At 36.2% G+C, this 17,741-nt stretch overlaps 1 protein-coding gene across 1 annotated transcript in view; it reads left to right on the forward strand.

The window, feature by feature from the left end:
- Positions 1-17,741, forward strand: part of TTC6 (tetratricopeptide repeat domain 6) — a 213,666-nt gene that overhangs the window by 87,258 nt on the left and 108,667 nt on the right. Inside the window, exons 4-5 of the mRNA XM_046007869.1 lie at positions 371-504; positions 5,611-5,805. Of these exons, the coding sequence (XP_045863825.1) occupies positions 371-504; positions 5,611-5,805 (329 nt within the window). The remainder of the gene's footprint in view (positions 1-370; positions 505-5,610; positions 5,806-17,741) is intronic.

A 17,741-nucleotide genomic window follows, 5' to 3' on the forward strand; every position in this document is an offset into this window, starting at 1 on the left:
GGGAGAGGGAGAAGCAGACGCCCCACTGAGCAGGAAGCCAGACGTGTGACTCGATCCCAGGATCCTGAGATCATGACCTGAGCCTAAGGCAGACGCTTAACTGACTGAGCCACTCAGGTGCCCCAGGCAATAAATACAATATTATAGATAAATATGGTACTAATATTTTTATTGCTATGAAGGTGTGTAAGTAAAAATTTAGAAAAGGATTTAGAGGAAAATAGCAATTCACCTTTAGGATTTATATTATGCTATAAAATATACATAGAAATTAGGAGTTTAAATATAAGATAGACCATTAAATATGAGAGAAAGATCTAATTCTCATGTTACAACTTTCCTTAATAGCCTCCTTTATATTTTCTTGAAGGTGAAATCATCAGAATTTTTGCAAATCAGAGGAAAAGAAGTTAAGCAAACACAAAAAAGTAAATTAGGAATTCCCCAACAGAGACAAGGAAGGTGTTCAAAATCCTCGTGGAATCAAAAACTACCGAAAAAAAAGTAACTTCCTTAAGTTCACAAATTTTACTGCCTGAAGAGAAGTTATTTAATAGCATTGATACCTGAAAATACATTTTTAAAGGAAAATTTAATGTTTTAGAAATTCATGTATATGAGATCTAATTTAAACTTCCCACAGGAAGAGCTGGTGTCAGATATTATGGTTGGGATATATGTGCTCCACTTCACACTTCTTTCCATAACTGTTTTGACCAATGTACTTAGTTTAATGATTTAACAATGATATAATTGAATAAAAATAGCTCTTTGTGAGACTAAGGAAAATTAAATGTTAACATGTTAGATCTGATATTTTTGGTCACAATAATGACTAATTTGGATTATCTGCTAAGTATGTTAATTTATTTTGTTATGATGAAATAAAATAAAATTCAACCCAACACAAAATATTCATAGGCCAATCAATTTGGTAATTTAGATGGCCTTATTTTTCTCTACTGTCATTTCATGTTTTATCCTCCCTCTCCAATTTTTAATGGAGGGTCTTATTATGCAAGAGTACCACAATTTTGAATAATATGTGTAAATGCAATTTAGGTTAATGGGTTTATCTTTTGCCAATCATCATGTTGAAACTGGTTTTCTCCTTATTTTACCACTAGGTTTTTATAGGTTGGTTTATTCTAGATTCTTCTTCATTTCACTCTTTATTGGGGCTTAAAGAAGCTTTAATTATTAGCTTTTGTTGTTGCTTAGGGCACTGAAAGGTGTGCTGGACATGGGAGACAACCTTTTTATGGCCAGCCTACACTTTGTAAATGGATATTACTCACAATTTAGTAGCTGAGAATAGACTCATGGGAAAAGAATTCCAAAGTTTATGAAAGAGTCGAATTGGCATTTAAGTGACCCTGTACATGCCATTGCTTATCTGCATTGCTTTAAGCTCATTTAGTTAGCAAGATTATGTATTAAAACAAATAGTGACAGCAGACAACAAGTATTTTACCTTCAATAAATAGTTACTGTCAGATTATCAATGAAGCAGAAACTTCATGATTTTTTTCCCCTAAAAAACCTTGCATTTAGTGCATTAAGCAAAGTAGTGTGGCCACACACAGAGTCAGAGTCTTTTCTTTTTTATGTCTTAGTGTTTCAAAGAATGACAAATAGTCCTGTTTAAGGAGAGTGTGCTATAAAAACATACAGCCTTTCTCGAGCATGCCAAAAATATTTGTAGATCTTTTTGATATATATAGTACTGTGTTAATTCATTAAAATTGAAATGAGAAGTTTTCATTAGAGAGAATTAAGAATAAGATACTAAGGAATGAAAAGCTGATAGTTAAGAAATTTGCATAATAAAAGACAATTTTAGAAAAATGTTTCTAAAAATCTTTTATTCACTACTCCTTTTTTTTTAAACACTTTTTTTTTAACCTAACTTTTCTCACCAGTGACTAGCCCCCAAATTAAATCATTTTCTTGGAAATTCAGCCATTTCTTGGAAACGTAATGTTAGTTAGCTCAATGACCTAGGGAGATTCACTTGCAAATCTGTTATTAGAGTATAATGGGAACATAGGAATTCAGATTGGTTGTAGTGATTTTTCAAGGAAAAAAAATTTGTAATAAAATCTCAAGTACATTCCACTAGCCAAGACCTGTTCTAGAGAGAATGATGATGTAGATGAGCTTGACTTCAGAGTTCACCTTTTTTTTTTTTTTTTTTCCTTTTCCCCTGTCCCCAGTCCTCTCTTAGGATCCCTGGCTTCCTGGACACCCATTTTCACTCCTCTAGTTAGGTTTCTTTGTCTCAGGCATTTCCAAATGCTTTGGTTTTACCTCCCCCAGCCCCTACCCTACTCAAAAACATGTATAGATTTTATGCCCTGTCCTTGTTGAGTCCTATGCTGTTTTGGAAATGATATAAACTGCTCTCTATTAGTGATTCAGTAATGTCCATATTGTGCCTAGCGATGGGTTAAGTGCTGTCCAATACAAATTAATAACAATAACAATAAAAATAAAACAATCATTTCTTGAAACTCCCACAGGCCAGGAACTGTGTAAAATTGATAATAATAAACAGTGAGGGATTTCTTTTAATATTTAGGGATTTTATTTTCATCTTATAGAAGACCTTCAGAGAACCTAGTGACATAGCTTACAAGTGTCAGAACTAACATTCTGATCCAGGCCCAGCCAACTCTAAAGACTAAATTCTTTATAGTTTGCTCCTATCTAGACTACATGGAGCAGTAGGTAGACAGATCAGCATTAATCCATTAGATAAAGGGTCAGAAGGGGTGGCACAAGAAGAAGGCAATGTATGAAAAGAGATATTTGTAAAAAAGAAAAAAGAACAGTAAATTTTGCAGAGAAGTTTGTCTTCAGGTATTGTTTGAAGGATATTTAAACATGGACAAAACGATGGGCAGCACTTGATCCAACTGAAGGAACTGACTGGTATTGCTGTCCTCATGAATGGTCCCGGAGACAGATAATAATAGCTTATATCTGCCCTGCGAGTGACACTATTTTAAATGCATTCAATCCTTTCTTTTCTTTGTATTGCGGTAGAGTTGACATGCAACATTACATTAGTTTCAGGTGTACAACCTAGTGATTCAACAATTCTGTTATGCTAGGCTCACCGCAAGTGTAGCTAATGCCTGCCACCATACAATGCTATCTCAATACTACTGACTATATCCCCTCTCCTGTGCCTTTCATTCCCATGACTTATTCCTTCCTTAATTAGAAACCTGTATCTACCACTCCCCTTCCCCACTTTGCCCATTCTTCCATCGCCTCCCCTCTGGCAAACATCAGTTGTTCTCATCTCCTTTTTTTCTTAAAGTAGCTTTATCCAGGATGTGCTAATGTTATTTTTTCCAATTTGCCAAGGTATAAGTAAATGAATTGACTTGCTTATGACCTAGTGATAATTTTAAACAGGATTTGAACAGAGTCAGTCTGGCTCTGACCCCTGTGTTAGAAGTGCAGTCAGACTTTAAGAGCCTTGAAAATTAGAGAGAGGAAGGTAGATGAATGCAGCAAGAGACAGAGAACTGTTGTGCTGGGCAAAGGAGTGTTTACAGACAGTGTGATAGAATTTTTTTTTTTTAAAGATTTTATTTATTTATTTGACAGGCAGATCAGAAGTAGGCAGAGGCAGGCAGAGAGGGGAGGGGGAGAAGCAGGCTTCCTGCTGAGCAGAAAGCCCAATGCGGGACTCAATCCCAGGACCCTGGGATCATGACCTGAGCCGAAGGCAGTGGCTTAACCAACTGAGCCACCCAGGCACCCAACAGTGTGATAGAATTTTGCAGGAGGAATAGAAGAGAGGAAGAAACAGAGGGTGTGGTGCTCAGTCCAGCTCTCAGGCTGAAGTGATGAGGACCTGTCCTGGAGTGTTTTGGAAGTGAGCGGAGAGAAGGAGCAGCCCTGAGCTGCAGAAAGCCCCAATTTTTCATTGGATGTGCAAGTGAAGGGAAGAGGAGTCAAAGATGGCTCAGTGTTTTGTATCTTATAGGTCAGGAATCAAGGTGAGATTTGGGAGATGAAATTTGGGAGGTTTCAGCACAAGAGTAAATAGAAACACTGAAGCTTACTTTTCCAGTGTGCAAAGGTGAGTTCAAATTTGGAAGTCATCCTCCATTTGGAAGATGGAGAAAGAAAATAGAGTGACTAAATCAAATCATGATGAATTTGAAAGGTAGATGGAGAGCGGGGACAGCACAGATTTAAAAAAGCTTGCAGTTTCAAGAAGGGTCATCGATATTGTCAGCTGTGCCTTAGAGGTCCTAGAAAACATGATCTAAAGTTCATTTTATTTGGTTTGGTGAAAAGGACATCATGTGGTTAATGTAAGAGTATAACTTTATTTATTTTTAAAAACATTTTAAAAAAGATTTATCTATTTATTATGACAGAGAGATAGCAGCACACAAGCAGGGATGTTGGTGGTCAGAGGTAGAGGGAGAGGGAGAAGCAGGCTCCCCATTGAGCAGGGAACCCAATGTGGGGCTTGATCTCAGGACACTGGGATCATGACCTGAGCTGAAGATAGACGCTTAGCCTACTGGTGTAATTATAGTAGGGAGGCAGAGATGGAATCATATTGGATAGGAGCCACTTCCACCTCAGGGGTCATTAACAGGCAGTACTAGGGAAAAAAATTGGCTTATAGCCAGCAGCATTGTATGTAGATCCTAGTAGTTACCAATTTTATGACCTCTCCAAAATAAGCCTGCTCTAAAATAAGGATAATAATATCTCCCATATAATAAGTTCATTGTGGGAGTTAGTGAGAATGTATATAAATAGCCTAGTACGGATTAGTACTAGTAGTAGTACATGGTAGGTGTTGCACACATATTTGTTGGTTGGATGGTGAGTGACAATGGGAATTAAGAAAGATTTTCATGTCTTCTTCTCTACTTTGGAAAGGCAGGAGAGAGGCAAGTTCTAGCAGAGTGGGAAGGAAGATGCTGCGTAAACTTTAGAGACCTGGGTTCGGGGCGCCTGGGTGGCTCAGTGGGTTAAAGCCTCTGCCTTCGGCTCAGGTCATGATCCCAGGGTTCTGGGGTCGAGCCCCGCATCAGGCTCTCTGCTCTGTGGACAGCCTGCTTCCTCCTCTCTCTCTCTGCCTGCCTCTCTGCCTACTTGTGATCTCTGTCTGTCAAATAAATAAATAAATAAATAAAATCTTTAGAGACCTGGGTTCCATTGATGTTAGTTAATGGATAATATGCTACATTGTTCTATTTCTTCAGGGACATTAACATTTGAGCAGAGTAGCAAAGACATAATGCATGATGGTTGGATATGGTATCACTGACTGAGTTACAGAAATCAGCAGAAGAGGTTTGGGGTGAGGTAACAATGAGTTTGCTCTTTGACCTGTTGTTTCTGAGGTATCTGTAGGTCACATAGATTGAGATCTTCAGCAGAAAGCTGGATATATAACTTTGAAGATCTGGTCAATGGTGGTATTAAATGTGTTATAAACCAGTATTATAGTTTTAAATGTTATACATTTAGACACCCTTTTTGCCCCTAAATTGTTAACATCAAAGTATTTTATATTGAAAAGGCCGCAAATGACCAAAGAAGTCCATTTTCTTTTCACCGTTGCAGAATTCTGCAAGACTACCGCTTTCCAACCCTTCATGATCTGTGTACCACTGTCCCAGCCCAGGAGCTGCCTGTTAACTTGCACTTGGCTTCTCGAGTGTACCATACAGCTGACAAGAAAGGTCACAATACTTTGCTTACAATATTGGGAACCTCTTTCTTAGATAATCACTTAACAGATGAAGAGCGAAGAGACAGGTAAGTGTTCCTCTGGTAATTTTCTTTTAAACCAGATTTAAACTGTCAGAGAAATCCTGTCTTTGAGGCTGAGATTTTGAAGACTCAGTTCTGTTTTTAGACACTAGAGAGGAGCAGTTTTTGTCCTTTTCCATTCCTTCCCAGTACATATACAATCTAGGACACATCTTCATTTCCTGCTATTAACAGCATGAACCATGGCTTATCCTAAGGTAACTTTAGTTTAGTGGTGTCTAGTTACCAGAGTGTCACATACATTAGCGTATTTGTTCTTTGTAATAATTCTGTGGAGTACAGATGTGAAAATTGAGGTTCATAAAAATCAAGTCACATTGTTAGGCTTATACAATTAAGAAAATCACAGATTTGAGATTCCAAGTCAGTCTTTTAGATTTCACACCTCCTTTGGGCATACTGAGTCCAGGGATCATGTATAAAAGTCATTTTCTCTGGAGTTTCTTCCATTTTTTTCATGTCTCATTCCTCTTTGGCATCTGAGCATTCTTTACTGGAGAGTATGTAATTCATAGCATCCTCAAAAGAGAGGAGAAAAGGGTATGGAGGTCACATTTATTTAGCAGAAACTATAATCCTAGCACTGTGCAGTGTGCTTTGCATCTTTTCTTTTTAAATCCTCAACTATAAGAAGTCATAATTTCCATTTTAGTCTTGAAGAAGCTTAGGCTCCATAATATTGGGTTGCTTGTCCAAGTTCTCATCTTTGGATAGTGATAAAAATTCAGATGGGTCTGACACAGTTTTTCCTCAAACTTCTTTTCACCATCACCCCTTTAAGGAAGGCTTTTAAAAGGCTTTTCCTCCTAATTGCCCTTCCCCATTAAATGTTAATATCCTGGGTATAAGTTGTATCTCTTTATGGTGCTGTATCTATCTATTTACACACACATATATACATATACATATGTGTACATATACATATACATATATGTGTGTGTGTGTGGATATATATGCCATATACATAAAGAGTAAGTTCTTATCTCCCTCCTCCCCAGGCACCAGCTTTCGCCGCTTTGGGGGCAAAATCACCTGCTCATTGAGAATGTATATTCATAAGTCTCCTGTCTTTCAGAAGAGCTGATAGGAATCCTGAAACATTATCTATGACACATTTGAAAATATTGAGAATATTGAATAGTTAGATTTAAATAGAAACATTTTAAGTATTATGTTTCAAGTATTTCATTAAAATATGAGAGTATTTTAAAAGACCACATTTAATTACATGAATTATCACAGAATTATAAGTAACTTATCCATTCTTTTCATGGTATATGCTGAGCTCATTTTCTCAAACTTGACTTTTAGTAAAAACTGTAACACTTTACTGCATTCTTTCAGGATTTAAAAATCATCCAATTTGGGGCGCCTGGGTGGCTCAGTGAGTTACAGCCTCTGCCTTCCGCTTGGGTCATGATCCCAGGATCCTGGGATCAAGCCCTGCATCCAGCTCTCTGCTCAGCAGGGAGCCTGCTTCCTCCTCTCTCTCTGCCTGCTTCTCTGCCTACTTGTGATCTCTGTCTGTCAAATAAATAAATAAAATCTTAAAAAAAAAAACAACTCATCCAATTTCCCTGCATTTAGTAACCAAAATGAAATTCAATTTGAATTCCTAAAAGAGGGTCATTCTCATGTTTATTTTCTGTTTAGGTAAAAATATTTTTCAAGGATTTATTTGCTATTCATAATCTTATACATCTAAGTCTCTTAGTTTTGATTTATAAGGTGAGTGTTCTGAAATTTTTGAAATAAATTGTATGTGAAGAATTTTGGAAATTTCAAAACTTCCTGCTTCTCTGGTAGAAAGTAATAGTTCTGTATGACATTTTTGGAATATCTTTTAAAAACTAAAGCTAAGAGTGGAAAATAAAGACATAAACATAATTTAGTAATCACAAAACTACCATTTTGAGTAATTTCCATTAGCACTATAAGCTAAGAAACATTCAGAAGAGTTATAGCTTCTGTTAGTCATGCAAAGTGTTAAAAATACTGGTTTCTTTCCAATTCTAAAATTCTTTTTCTTCAAGTAGATCATTCTTTTTCCAAGAGAGTCAATAAATGTTCTATTTGATGATGATAATTCTTGGCAATTTGTTCCTAAGTACCAAATAAGAAGTTAATTTAAGTACTGAATATTTAATTCTCTGGCATCCATCTCTTGAGGATTACCTTGCTAAACATAGCTTAACCTTTTCAAAATATATCTGTCTGCTGAGCCTACAAGTTCGGAGAATGTATGATTTTTTTCTGCACTAATAAGTGTTCTCAAGAAAGGTAATTGTAAACACAAAATGAATACCCTTTCATTTGGTGGTTTTTGTTTTTTCTGTGAGATGAACAGTTAACTACAAAGTATAACAATATTTGTGCTTGTATATTTTAATGCTCTCCTAATTCTGCATATAGTAATTGTTATTTGTAGCAAACACCAAGGATATTTTAATGGACTAGCATTGGTACATACTTAAGTTTATTTAAAATAACAATATATTATTCAAACTTACATTTATCTTGCTAGATAGCAATTTTGATGAGAACTATAAAAATGTTTCATATTGATTATAATTTTGCTTTTAAATTTTCTGTATTCTAAAGAGAAGTTTATAGTTGTTTAGCATTAGCATGGAATTTGAGATTTGGGTTTTAAAATAAGATAAATCATTAAAACTGTTTAAACACTTAGATTAAGTTCACATTTTGGTGAATATTCTTCTAACATCTCTTGGATGTGTAGGTGTTTAAACCATGTATGGTATTCTATAGACGGATTTTTCACCCAAGGTTATGTGTGAACATTCATGTTATTCACTAATTTAACCAAGCTGAAATGTAAGAAGACCTCAAATGTGGAATAATTTATTAAATTTTTGCTCTGAAGTTTTTGATGCATATTATCAGACTTCTCTCCAGAAAAATTATATGGACTACACTGCTTTCAATAATTTATGATGCTGTTCCTTTATGAAGGAAATGAATAAAAAAAAAATCTTCTTGATTTTTTCCTAATCTGATGAGGAAACATATCTCTTTATTATTATATTTTTATTGATTTCTAGTGAGGGTGAGCACATTTTTAGATGTCTTTGGCTATTTCTCTCCTTTTGAGAATTATCAATTCATGTTCTCTTGAGTCAACATTCATTTCTTCTTTATTGATTTATAAATGATCTTATTAAAAAAGATTTTATTTATTTGACAGACAGAGATCACAAGTAGGCAGAGAGGCAGGCAGAGAGAGAGAGGGGGAAGCAGTCTCTGAGGCCAATGTGGGGCTCCATCCCAGGACCCTGAAATCATGACCTGAGCTGAAGGCAGAGGCTTAACCCACTGAGCCATCCAGGTGCCCCTAAGTGATCTTTTATATTAAAGATTTTAACTATTTGTCTTAGATAGTAGACTTTTTCTTTTAATTTGTTGTTTGCTTTTTTCTAGTTTTGTTTATGGTGTTTTATGCTATCCAGAAGCCTTAATTTTTATGTAGTAAAAACTATAGTAATCATTCTCCATGTGTCCTGGTCTTGGTATCATTCTTAGAAAGGGCTTTTCTACACTTAAATTTAAATGTATTTTCTCATATTTTCTTCTAGTAATTTCGTAGCTTTCCTTGATCCATCTGTAATTAATTTGATAGGATAAGCATTATTTTTTCCCAAGTGACTAGTCAGTTGCTTATCATTTATTCAAAAAAATCCTCTTTCCTCACTAATTTGAAAGCCAGCTTCTCATACCTTAAATTCCAATGTGTTACTGAGTCTATTTATGGATTTACATTCTATTTTACTGACTTGTCTATGTAAAATTGCTTGTGTATTTTGTTGATCCACCACCAATAAAGAGAGAGCTGGCAAAAAATGCTGTCTTACAAACATTGGCTGACCTTCTCAAGTCGGGTTCACCTTATAGCCAGCTTCCTCGTTGTAAACTGTGCTTAGGCTAGAGATCCCAGACTTAACGCTCCACTTGGCTTCAAATTACAAGAGAAATTCTTAGTCACATTTTGAAAAAAATGTTGACAGGCTGTTACTTCTATACATTAAAACAGTGGCAACTGCAGCAATTGGAAAACCAAAGGCTAACTCTCAGAATCTAATGTTTAATTTCATTTATTATTTTGTTACAAAGTAATAATAAAAACAACACTTTAGCAAATATGCAAGAAAATGCAAAACCCCTCAATTATTCAAAATATTGCCGTCAAGAAATAGTACTGTTTACATTCTTAAATATATGATTCCAGAATTTTCTGTATGCAAATAAATAGCATAGAACAAAACTGGGATAATGCTATGTGCCTAATGTTTTGTAACCTGATTTCTTAAACTGTGTTGTAATTATCTTTTCATGTCAAGGAAAACAGATCTGAATAATCACTTAAATCAATCAGCAAATATTTTTTGTGTGCCTACTGTGTGGCAGGCATAGAGTTAGGCACTAGGGTGTTAGCACTAATCTGCTAACATAATCCCTACCCTCAGGGAATGTGGAGATTAGCAGAAAGGAACAGTGGTAATTTACTTATCAGGAATGTAACCATTAATATGCAGATGTGCAGGGTGCTGTGGAAACTTGGAAGATTTCCTGATTATCTCCAGAGGTTTGAGGAAATGTTACATATATTGCAACCTGAAGAGTGAATCAACATCACTTGGGAACTTGTTAGAAATGCAGATGATTTGAATGCATATTGAAGTTTTGTTTTGTTTTTTAGATTTTATTTATTTGACACAGAGAGAGATGACACAGAGAGAGATGACACAGAGAGAGAGAGAGATCACAAGTAGGCAGAGAGACAGGCAGAGAGAGAGGGGGAAGCAGACTCCCTGCTGCGCAGAGAGCCCGAAGTGGGGCTCTCTCCCCGGACCCTGAGATCACGACCTGAACTGAAGGCAGAGGCTTCACCCACTGAGCCACCCAGGCATCATAAATGCATATTGAAGTTTGAGAGTCCCTGCTGTGGACAGTTGGAGCTCATGTAAGAACTGGAAAGAAGTCTAGCATTGGAGAACAGGAGGAGCAGTGGTGCAATGGAGGCTGAGGGGAGGCATGAATAAGATCCTGTAAGATTTCACAGATGCCCTGTATGTGTGTGTGAGGGCATGTATATGGAGCCTTGGGGAAAAATTCTTATTCACAGTGTATGGGAAGGCATTGATAGAGTTTTTTTGAGGAAGAATGACATCATCAGATTTGCTGTAAGAGACACAGTCCTCAATTTGACTTTTTAGTAGCATTTTGCACAGTTGCATTAACTCTTCCTTAAAACATTTTAATCTCCTGACTGTTGGAACTATACTCTTTTATGGTTCTCTTTCTGTCTTCCTCACTATGTCTTCTCAAGTCTCCCTTGCTGGTGTCTCCTCATCTCTTGACTTCAAAACATTGGAGTACTCAAATATACTGGGATCTCTTTTCTCCCCTACTTCCAGGGTGTGATTATGGCTGTAAATACCATCTATATGCTGATGCTATCATTTACTAAGATACATGCAAAAGGATGTTCATTTTTGTTACAGTAATTAAAAACTGGAAACTATTGGGTGTTTTATCAATGGAAGATTTTTTTATGACACATCGAATGATGGGATGCTCTGCAACCTTGATTAAGAATAAGGTAGTGCTCTGTGTTCTGAAAGGAAGTAGAACTAAATATATAAACAGATATATGATTATATACAGATTTTTGTGTGTGTGGAAGGAAGAAACTGTTAACCGTGGTCCTTTTGTTTTCATTATAGATTGTATATGTTTGCCCTTTGATTTTTAACCTTTGTTTAGTTGTGTCCCTTGTAGATTGCATAGACTAGAATATTTTGTAAGCCAATCAAAATTTTTCTTATAATGGGTTGGATCACCCCTTATTCACTTAATAATTGTTATATTAGGTATATTTGATATTATTCTTGTCATCTTACTTTATATTCTCTTTTCTTGCTCTTTCTTATAATATATCATATTAGCCAATATTTGTACATGTGTTTTTTTTTTGTTTGTATCATTAGCTGATGTCTAACATTATGAGATAGAAATCTGAAGCCAGCCTGTTTTTATTTTATTTGCAAGTAATCTATTTCCTCACCACTCCTCCTAGACGCTTCTAGGACTTTAAAGTTTGCCTTAAATAAACGTCACTAGCACATGTTTGGGAGTGGATTTCTTTTTAATTAGCTTTTCCTGATACACAAAAAATGCTTTAATTTACTACCATCCAGAGATAGTACTGTTTACATTATTAAATATATGATTCCAGGCCTCTTCAGTTTGGGACTTTTTCTATTTTGTTTTCAGTAGTATTTCCATTCTATTTATCTAATGACTATTCTTCAGGTATATCAATTAGTTATATGTTGGACCTTTATTATCTATTCTCTACATTTATCATTATTTTGCTTACATTTATATCTCAAACCTTTGTTCCAAATCAGTTGTTTCATTTTCTGTGGTATAAATTTTAAAAATTTCTTCTAACTACCATTTTATTTATTTTTGTATTTATTTAAAGATTTTATCTGCTTATTTGAGAGAAAGAGAGGTAGTGAGTGAGAGAGAGAGAGCACGCCTGGGTGGCTCAGTTGGTTGAGCAGTGATTCTTGATTTTGGCTCAGGTCATGATCTCTGTGTGGTGGAATTGAGCCCTGAGTGAGGCCTCCCCCACCTCGGTGGGGTGTCTGCTTCTCTCCCCCTCCTCTGCTCACATGCTCTCTCTCTCTCAAATAATAAATCTTAAAAAAGTACTTTCTGAGTTCTATAATAAATTTTTTCAAAAGAATGTTTTTCATATAACTTTTGGATGGTATATTTCTTTTTTATATACTTCAGGCTGTCTTCATAGAATTTATATTTGGTTTTTGTGTGTACTCACTTTGAATGAAGATAGGTCATTTCTAGTTGCCCAAAGTTAATATCAGATAGATTTACCTGGCATTTCTTTATTGATCATCTTGGAGGCCTTAGAATAATACTATGTTTAGATCTTAAGTAGGTGTACCAGAAGATGCAGTTTTATATAATTAATGCAATCATTCAGAATCCTGAAAGGTGTTTGGGGTGGGATGGACCAGGTTCTGAGAATTTTGCCTCTACATATTTTTTCTGTGATTGTTAACTATTATACTAGAAGCTGGCCTTTTCCATTGGCTTTTCTATATGATGAAGATTATTCCAGGCTTCTTTTTTCCTGTGCATGCACATATATTATATATACATACATCTTACAAAAATGATATTGAAGATGCTGTTTTTGCAGTTTATGTTCCTTTGAGGATTCTTGTTTTAAAACTGAAATATAGACACATGAGTAATTATTTTGACTTATTATCTCTAATACTTAGTTGTTTACAAACGAACTATATAAAGTATGCTGACATTTCAAAGATTTTATCTGAATCTTCTAAATATTGTAGTGATATTTGAATATGAAAATAAGATTATTTAATAGGAAATGTGTCGAGATGGATTTGTTATATAATTTAATATCTTTTTTTAAAAGATTTTATTTATTTGACAGAGATCATAAGTAGTCAGAGAGGCAGGCAGAGAGAGAGAGGAAGGCAAGCAGGCTCCCTGCTGAGCAGAGAGCCGGATGTGGGGCTTGATCCCAGGACCTTGAGATCATGACCTGAGCCGAAGGCAGAGGCTTTAATCCACTGAGCCACCCAGGTGCCCCTATAATTTAATATCTTTGAAAGATTTATTTATTTGAGAGAAAGAGAGAGTGTGAATAGAGGAAGGGTCAGAAGGAAAGAGAGACAGAATCCTCAATTAGATTTCCCACTGAGCACAGTCTGACATGGGGCTCTATCCCAGGACCTTGAAATCATGACCTGAGCTGAAATCAAGAGTTGGATGCTTAACCAACTGAGCCCCTATATAATTTAGTATTAACAACACCTGTATATAAATGGAAAAAGCCTTTCCATTTCCCAAATGAAGAAAATGTAATTCAGAGATTCTGTGACTACCCCATGTATATAGGGCTGGTAAAAAAAAAAGCTAAGATTCAGAACTAGAGCTCCCCTATTCTAAATGTGGTTTCTATTTTATCCCACTGTTTTGTGAATTTGTGAAGACCCTCTCATTCTTTTTTTCTTGCTTCATTTTGAATATTTGTTATCTTGTTTTCAGAACCAATCTTGACATAAGCCAGAAAGAATCAGAAGATCTAGTTGGATATGCATATTTTATTTAACCCTGGTGTTCTATAGTTGATTCATTGTGACCCAACATTGGAAGCAGGGCTTCTGCTTATATTAGGGTGGAGGTCCTTACATTGCTTTTTCCTTCTTAACAACTGAAATTCTATTTCTGAGTACTAGGCCAGGGCCAGGGCCCTACTAACTGTGGGAGACTTCCCTGATATTAATTACTTAATTGCTAAAAGCTTTCACTGAATACTGTCTGGCTTTGTTTTCCCCACTTCCAGTTGACCGCCCCTTCCCAATCCCCGCCTCCACTAGAACGTGCCATAGTCCCAAGCCAGAACTTTCTGATGCCACTTCTAGTGCACTACCACCTGTGGTCTGTCAAACTATGTTTGGAATATTGTTTTCTATCTTCTGGTCTATATTTCCTTACAACGTGGGTATCTGGACCTGACTTTCCCTCACTATGCCCCATTTCCTGCATTGTCTTCCTTTCCTCAATGGTTAAGTCTAATCCCGGCCCCACCCCCATCCCTTATTTGGCCTTGTTCCTTGATATGTAATCCAGGCAATGACCCAAGATACACAAAGCCCATAAGACTTAGTTCCTGTCTGAAGTCTAGCTGGGTATTTGTCACAGAAACACATGTTTTAGAGCCTTAAGAGATCTTACCCTTCTCCTAGTCTAATTTTCTCATATTTATGGATGAGGAAACTGAGAGTAAATTTCACACTCCAAATCACAGCTGGTAGCAGAGTTAGAAGTAGAATCAACAGTAACTTCAATTAGACTTCTATTATATCCATTTTTAATATATGTATATAAGTAAGGCTTAAGCATATTTAAAAAATACAGATTGAGATTATAGAAGTCATTTTATTATGCACTATCAATGTTTGATAAGATATTAGATTAGTGTATTTTTGATTTTATGTGGAACTATAAAAACAGGAATTATTTGGACATTTATCTGATCTCATAACTCAGTATGTGAAAGCTGATTTTTTTTAAAGCAAAGCAATGTCATTCCACCAGATGTCACTGTTTGCATGTAACAATGAAGTTAAACTGATTAAAAATAAAATCCCCACTTCCCTAATCATATTTTGTAAAAAAAATGAAAATCTATATGGTTATACTCTTATTCTTCTTTAGATTTATTATTTTATTAAGCTTATATTCTCTGAATTTTTAAAAAAGTTTCAGTGTTCATTACCTCTACTACAAATTTTGAAGACTAAAGAAAATCGTCTGTAATCTTCAAGAACACAAACTCTTAAAGTCTTTTCTAGATCTAGGAGTTTGCCTCTCAAGAACATTCTTTGTAAGTTATTATTTCCTAAATTGTAGATTGTGACTGAATAAGGGGCCGTGAAATCAATTTAGTGGCTTGCTACAAGCACTTGAAAAAACTGTTGTGTTGAATAGAATACTCGATTGCATATAAGTATTATTTTGGCAAAACTTTTATACATGAGTACTCTTAAAATATCCCCATATACATCTTCTCTGAGTTGTATAAAAGCAACTGTGAGCTCTATCCTGTGAAGCCTCTTCCAGGTTTTGTCCCCCAAGAAGCAAGATAAATTCACAAAGGAAGGGATATCAAAGATGAGGTAGGCCTTCTCTGTTAGGGTAATACCAAGGAGGGGAGAAGGATGCTGCAGGGAGAACCTTTCTGTATGCTTCATTGGATGGAGCTCATGTTCACTTTTATGTAACTCATAGAGTATGTATGCAGAGATTTGAAAAGAGTACTCCCAGCTTAGAGCAAATGTTTTCCAAGCTTCTTTGATAACAATCTACAACAAAAAACACATTTTATATCTCTGGCCCATTAGAGACAAGGAAAGAGGTTTAACTCACTCTGAGAGAGGTGGGCATGTTTTCTTCATTCAATACCCTCAATAAGAGTAATAATAATTGTAATAGCTACCACTTCCTGAGTGTGCACTATGTACAAACTCTCACATGTATTATTTCTAAGCATTAGAAGACCTGAAAGACCTGACCGCTGTTGCTAGAGATAGATGAAGAAACAGACCTTAGAAGCAAAAGTGACCTATTCCACATAGAACAGCAAGAGGCCAAAGTGGGGCTAAAATCCTGGTTTTTAGCCTCATTTCAAAAGCTAGCTCTTCTCACTGTATCAGTGAATTTTAAGCTTCCCCCTGGAAAAGAACCATCTAGAGTCTATGGTGAGTGTAGCAATTCCTAGGCTCTATTTCCTCTGAATTAGAATCTCTAGAGGAGGTATCTGCAAAGCTCTAGATTTGACAAAATCCCAGAATATTCTTATGATCAGGGAGTTTTAGGAAAGATTGCAGTACATCAGTGCTTTTCAAACTTCAGTGTACATCAGAATCATCTGCAGGGCTGGTTAAAACAGAGATGACCCGGTCTACCCTGAGATTTTGATTCATTAAGTATGATGGGGGTCAAAAATTTGCATTTTTCTAGCAAGTTCCTATGTGATGTTAATGAACTGGTTTGGGAACACACTTTGAGAACCTTGCAGTACCTGTGATTCTCAGTTCCCCAGGACAGAGTGTAGGACTGGCTTTGGCTGTGAGACTGTTCTTGATGAGCCAAAATACAACAATACTTATTCAGTATCTACTGCATTTACATCCATAGAAGAAAGAAAATGAGTAAGAATCATTTTTCTCTTCAGACCAGTCTACGTCTACTGTGAAAAAGATACACAGAATCTAAAATAGCTTATCCGGGGCACCTGGGTGGCTCAGTGGGTTAAAGCCTCTGCCTTCGGCTCAGGTCATGATCCCAGGGTCCTGGGATCGAGCCCCGAATCAGGCTCTCTGCTCAGCAGAGAGCAGCTCAGGCTCTCTGCCTGTCTCTCTGCCTACTTGTGATCTCTGTCTGCCAAGTAAATAAATAAAATCTTAAAAAAAAAAATCTTTAAGTCTTTAAATCTTTAAATAAAATCTTTTAAAAAAAGAAGTAGCATATCCTACAATGAAAGATCAGATCAAATGCAGCAGGAAAACTAGGGAAGGAAAGGTGAATTTTGACAGGTAGAGGGGAATTTATAAAGGTGCGATGAGGGAGTTGCAATCTAAAGGCTGCCTTTTCATGATTTTTTTTTTATTTTTTCTAAAATTTAATTTTTTTATTTTTTCAGCATAACAGTATTCATTGTTTTTGCTTTTCATGATTTTTATAGCCACACTGTTACTGCCATTTGGTTCTTCTGTCTTCCCTGCAGCTCCTTAGTAATCTGGGCACCTTGAGCACCTTTCACATAGTGAATGTAGGTTCAGTCAGGAGTTAGAGAAGGAAAGTGAGATCGGCAAGTCGATGGTGCTCAGACTGTGGAGGACCCTGAATGTGGAGCTCAGGAGCTTGAGTTTATGTAACGTGTATAGTCATTAAAGTATTTGGAAAGGGGGTGACTGATGACAACTCTGGCAGGGGATATAGCATGGATTGGAGGAGGGAGAGTCTAAGGTAAGGGGCCAGTAAAGATGATATCATAGGACTCAGATGAGAGAAAATGCAATGGACAGGATAGACAGCATGGAAGGAGAAGGAGCAGAACCAGTGATTACTGCTGGACATGAGGGTAAGGTTGGTTATGAAGAGATTTTCAGTCTGAAATAGTGTTTTCCAAAGGGGGAGAACTCTAGAAAGGATTAAGGGATTAAGTTCTTCTCTCTGGAAATAAAGAAGGAGGTAGGGAAAGTCTGGAGAAAAATTTCAAAGTAAATGATTCATCTTTGTCATACATAAACAGTGGCTAATCTTGCATAGGCTTT

This window comes from Meles meles, chromosome 6, assembly GCF_922984935.1.
Source record: "Meles meles chromosome 6, mMelMel3.1 paternal haplotype, whole genome shotgun sequence".
Taxonomy (NCBI): domain Eukaryota; kingdom Metazoa; phylum Chordata; class Mammalia; order Carnivora; family Mustelidae; genus Meles; species Meles meles.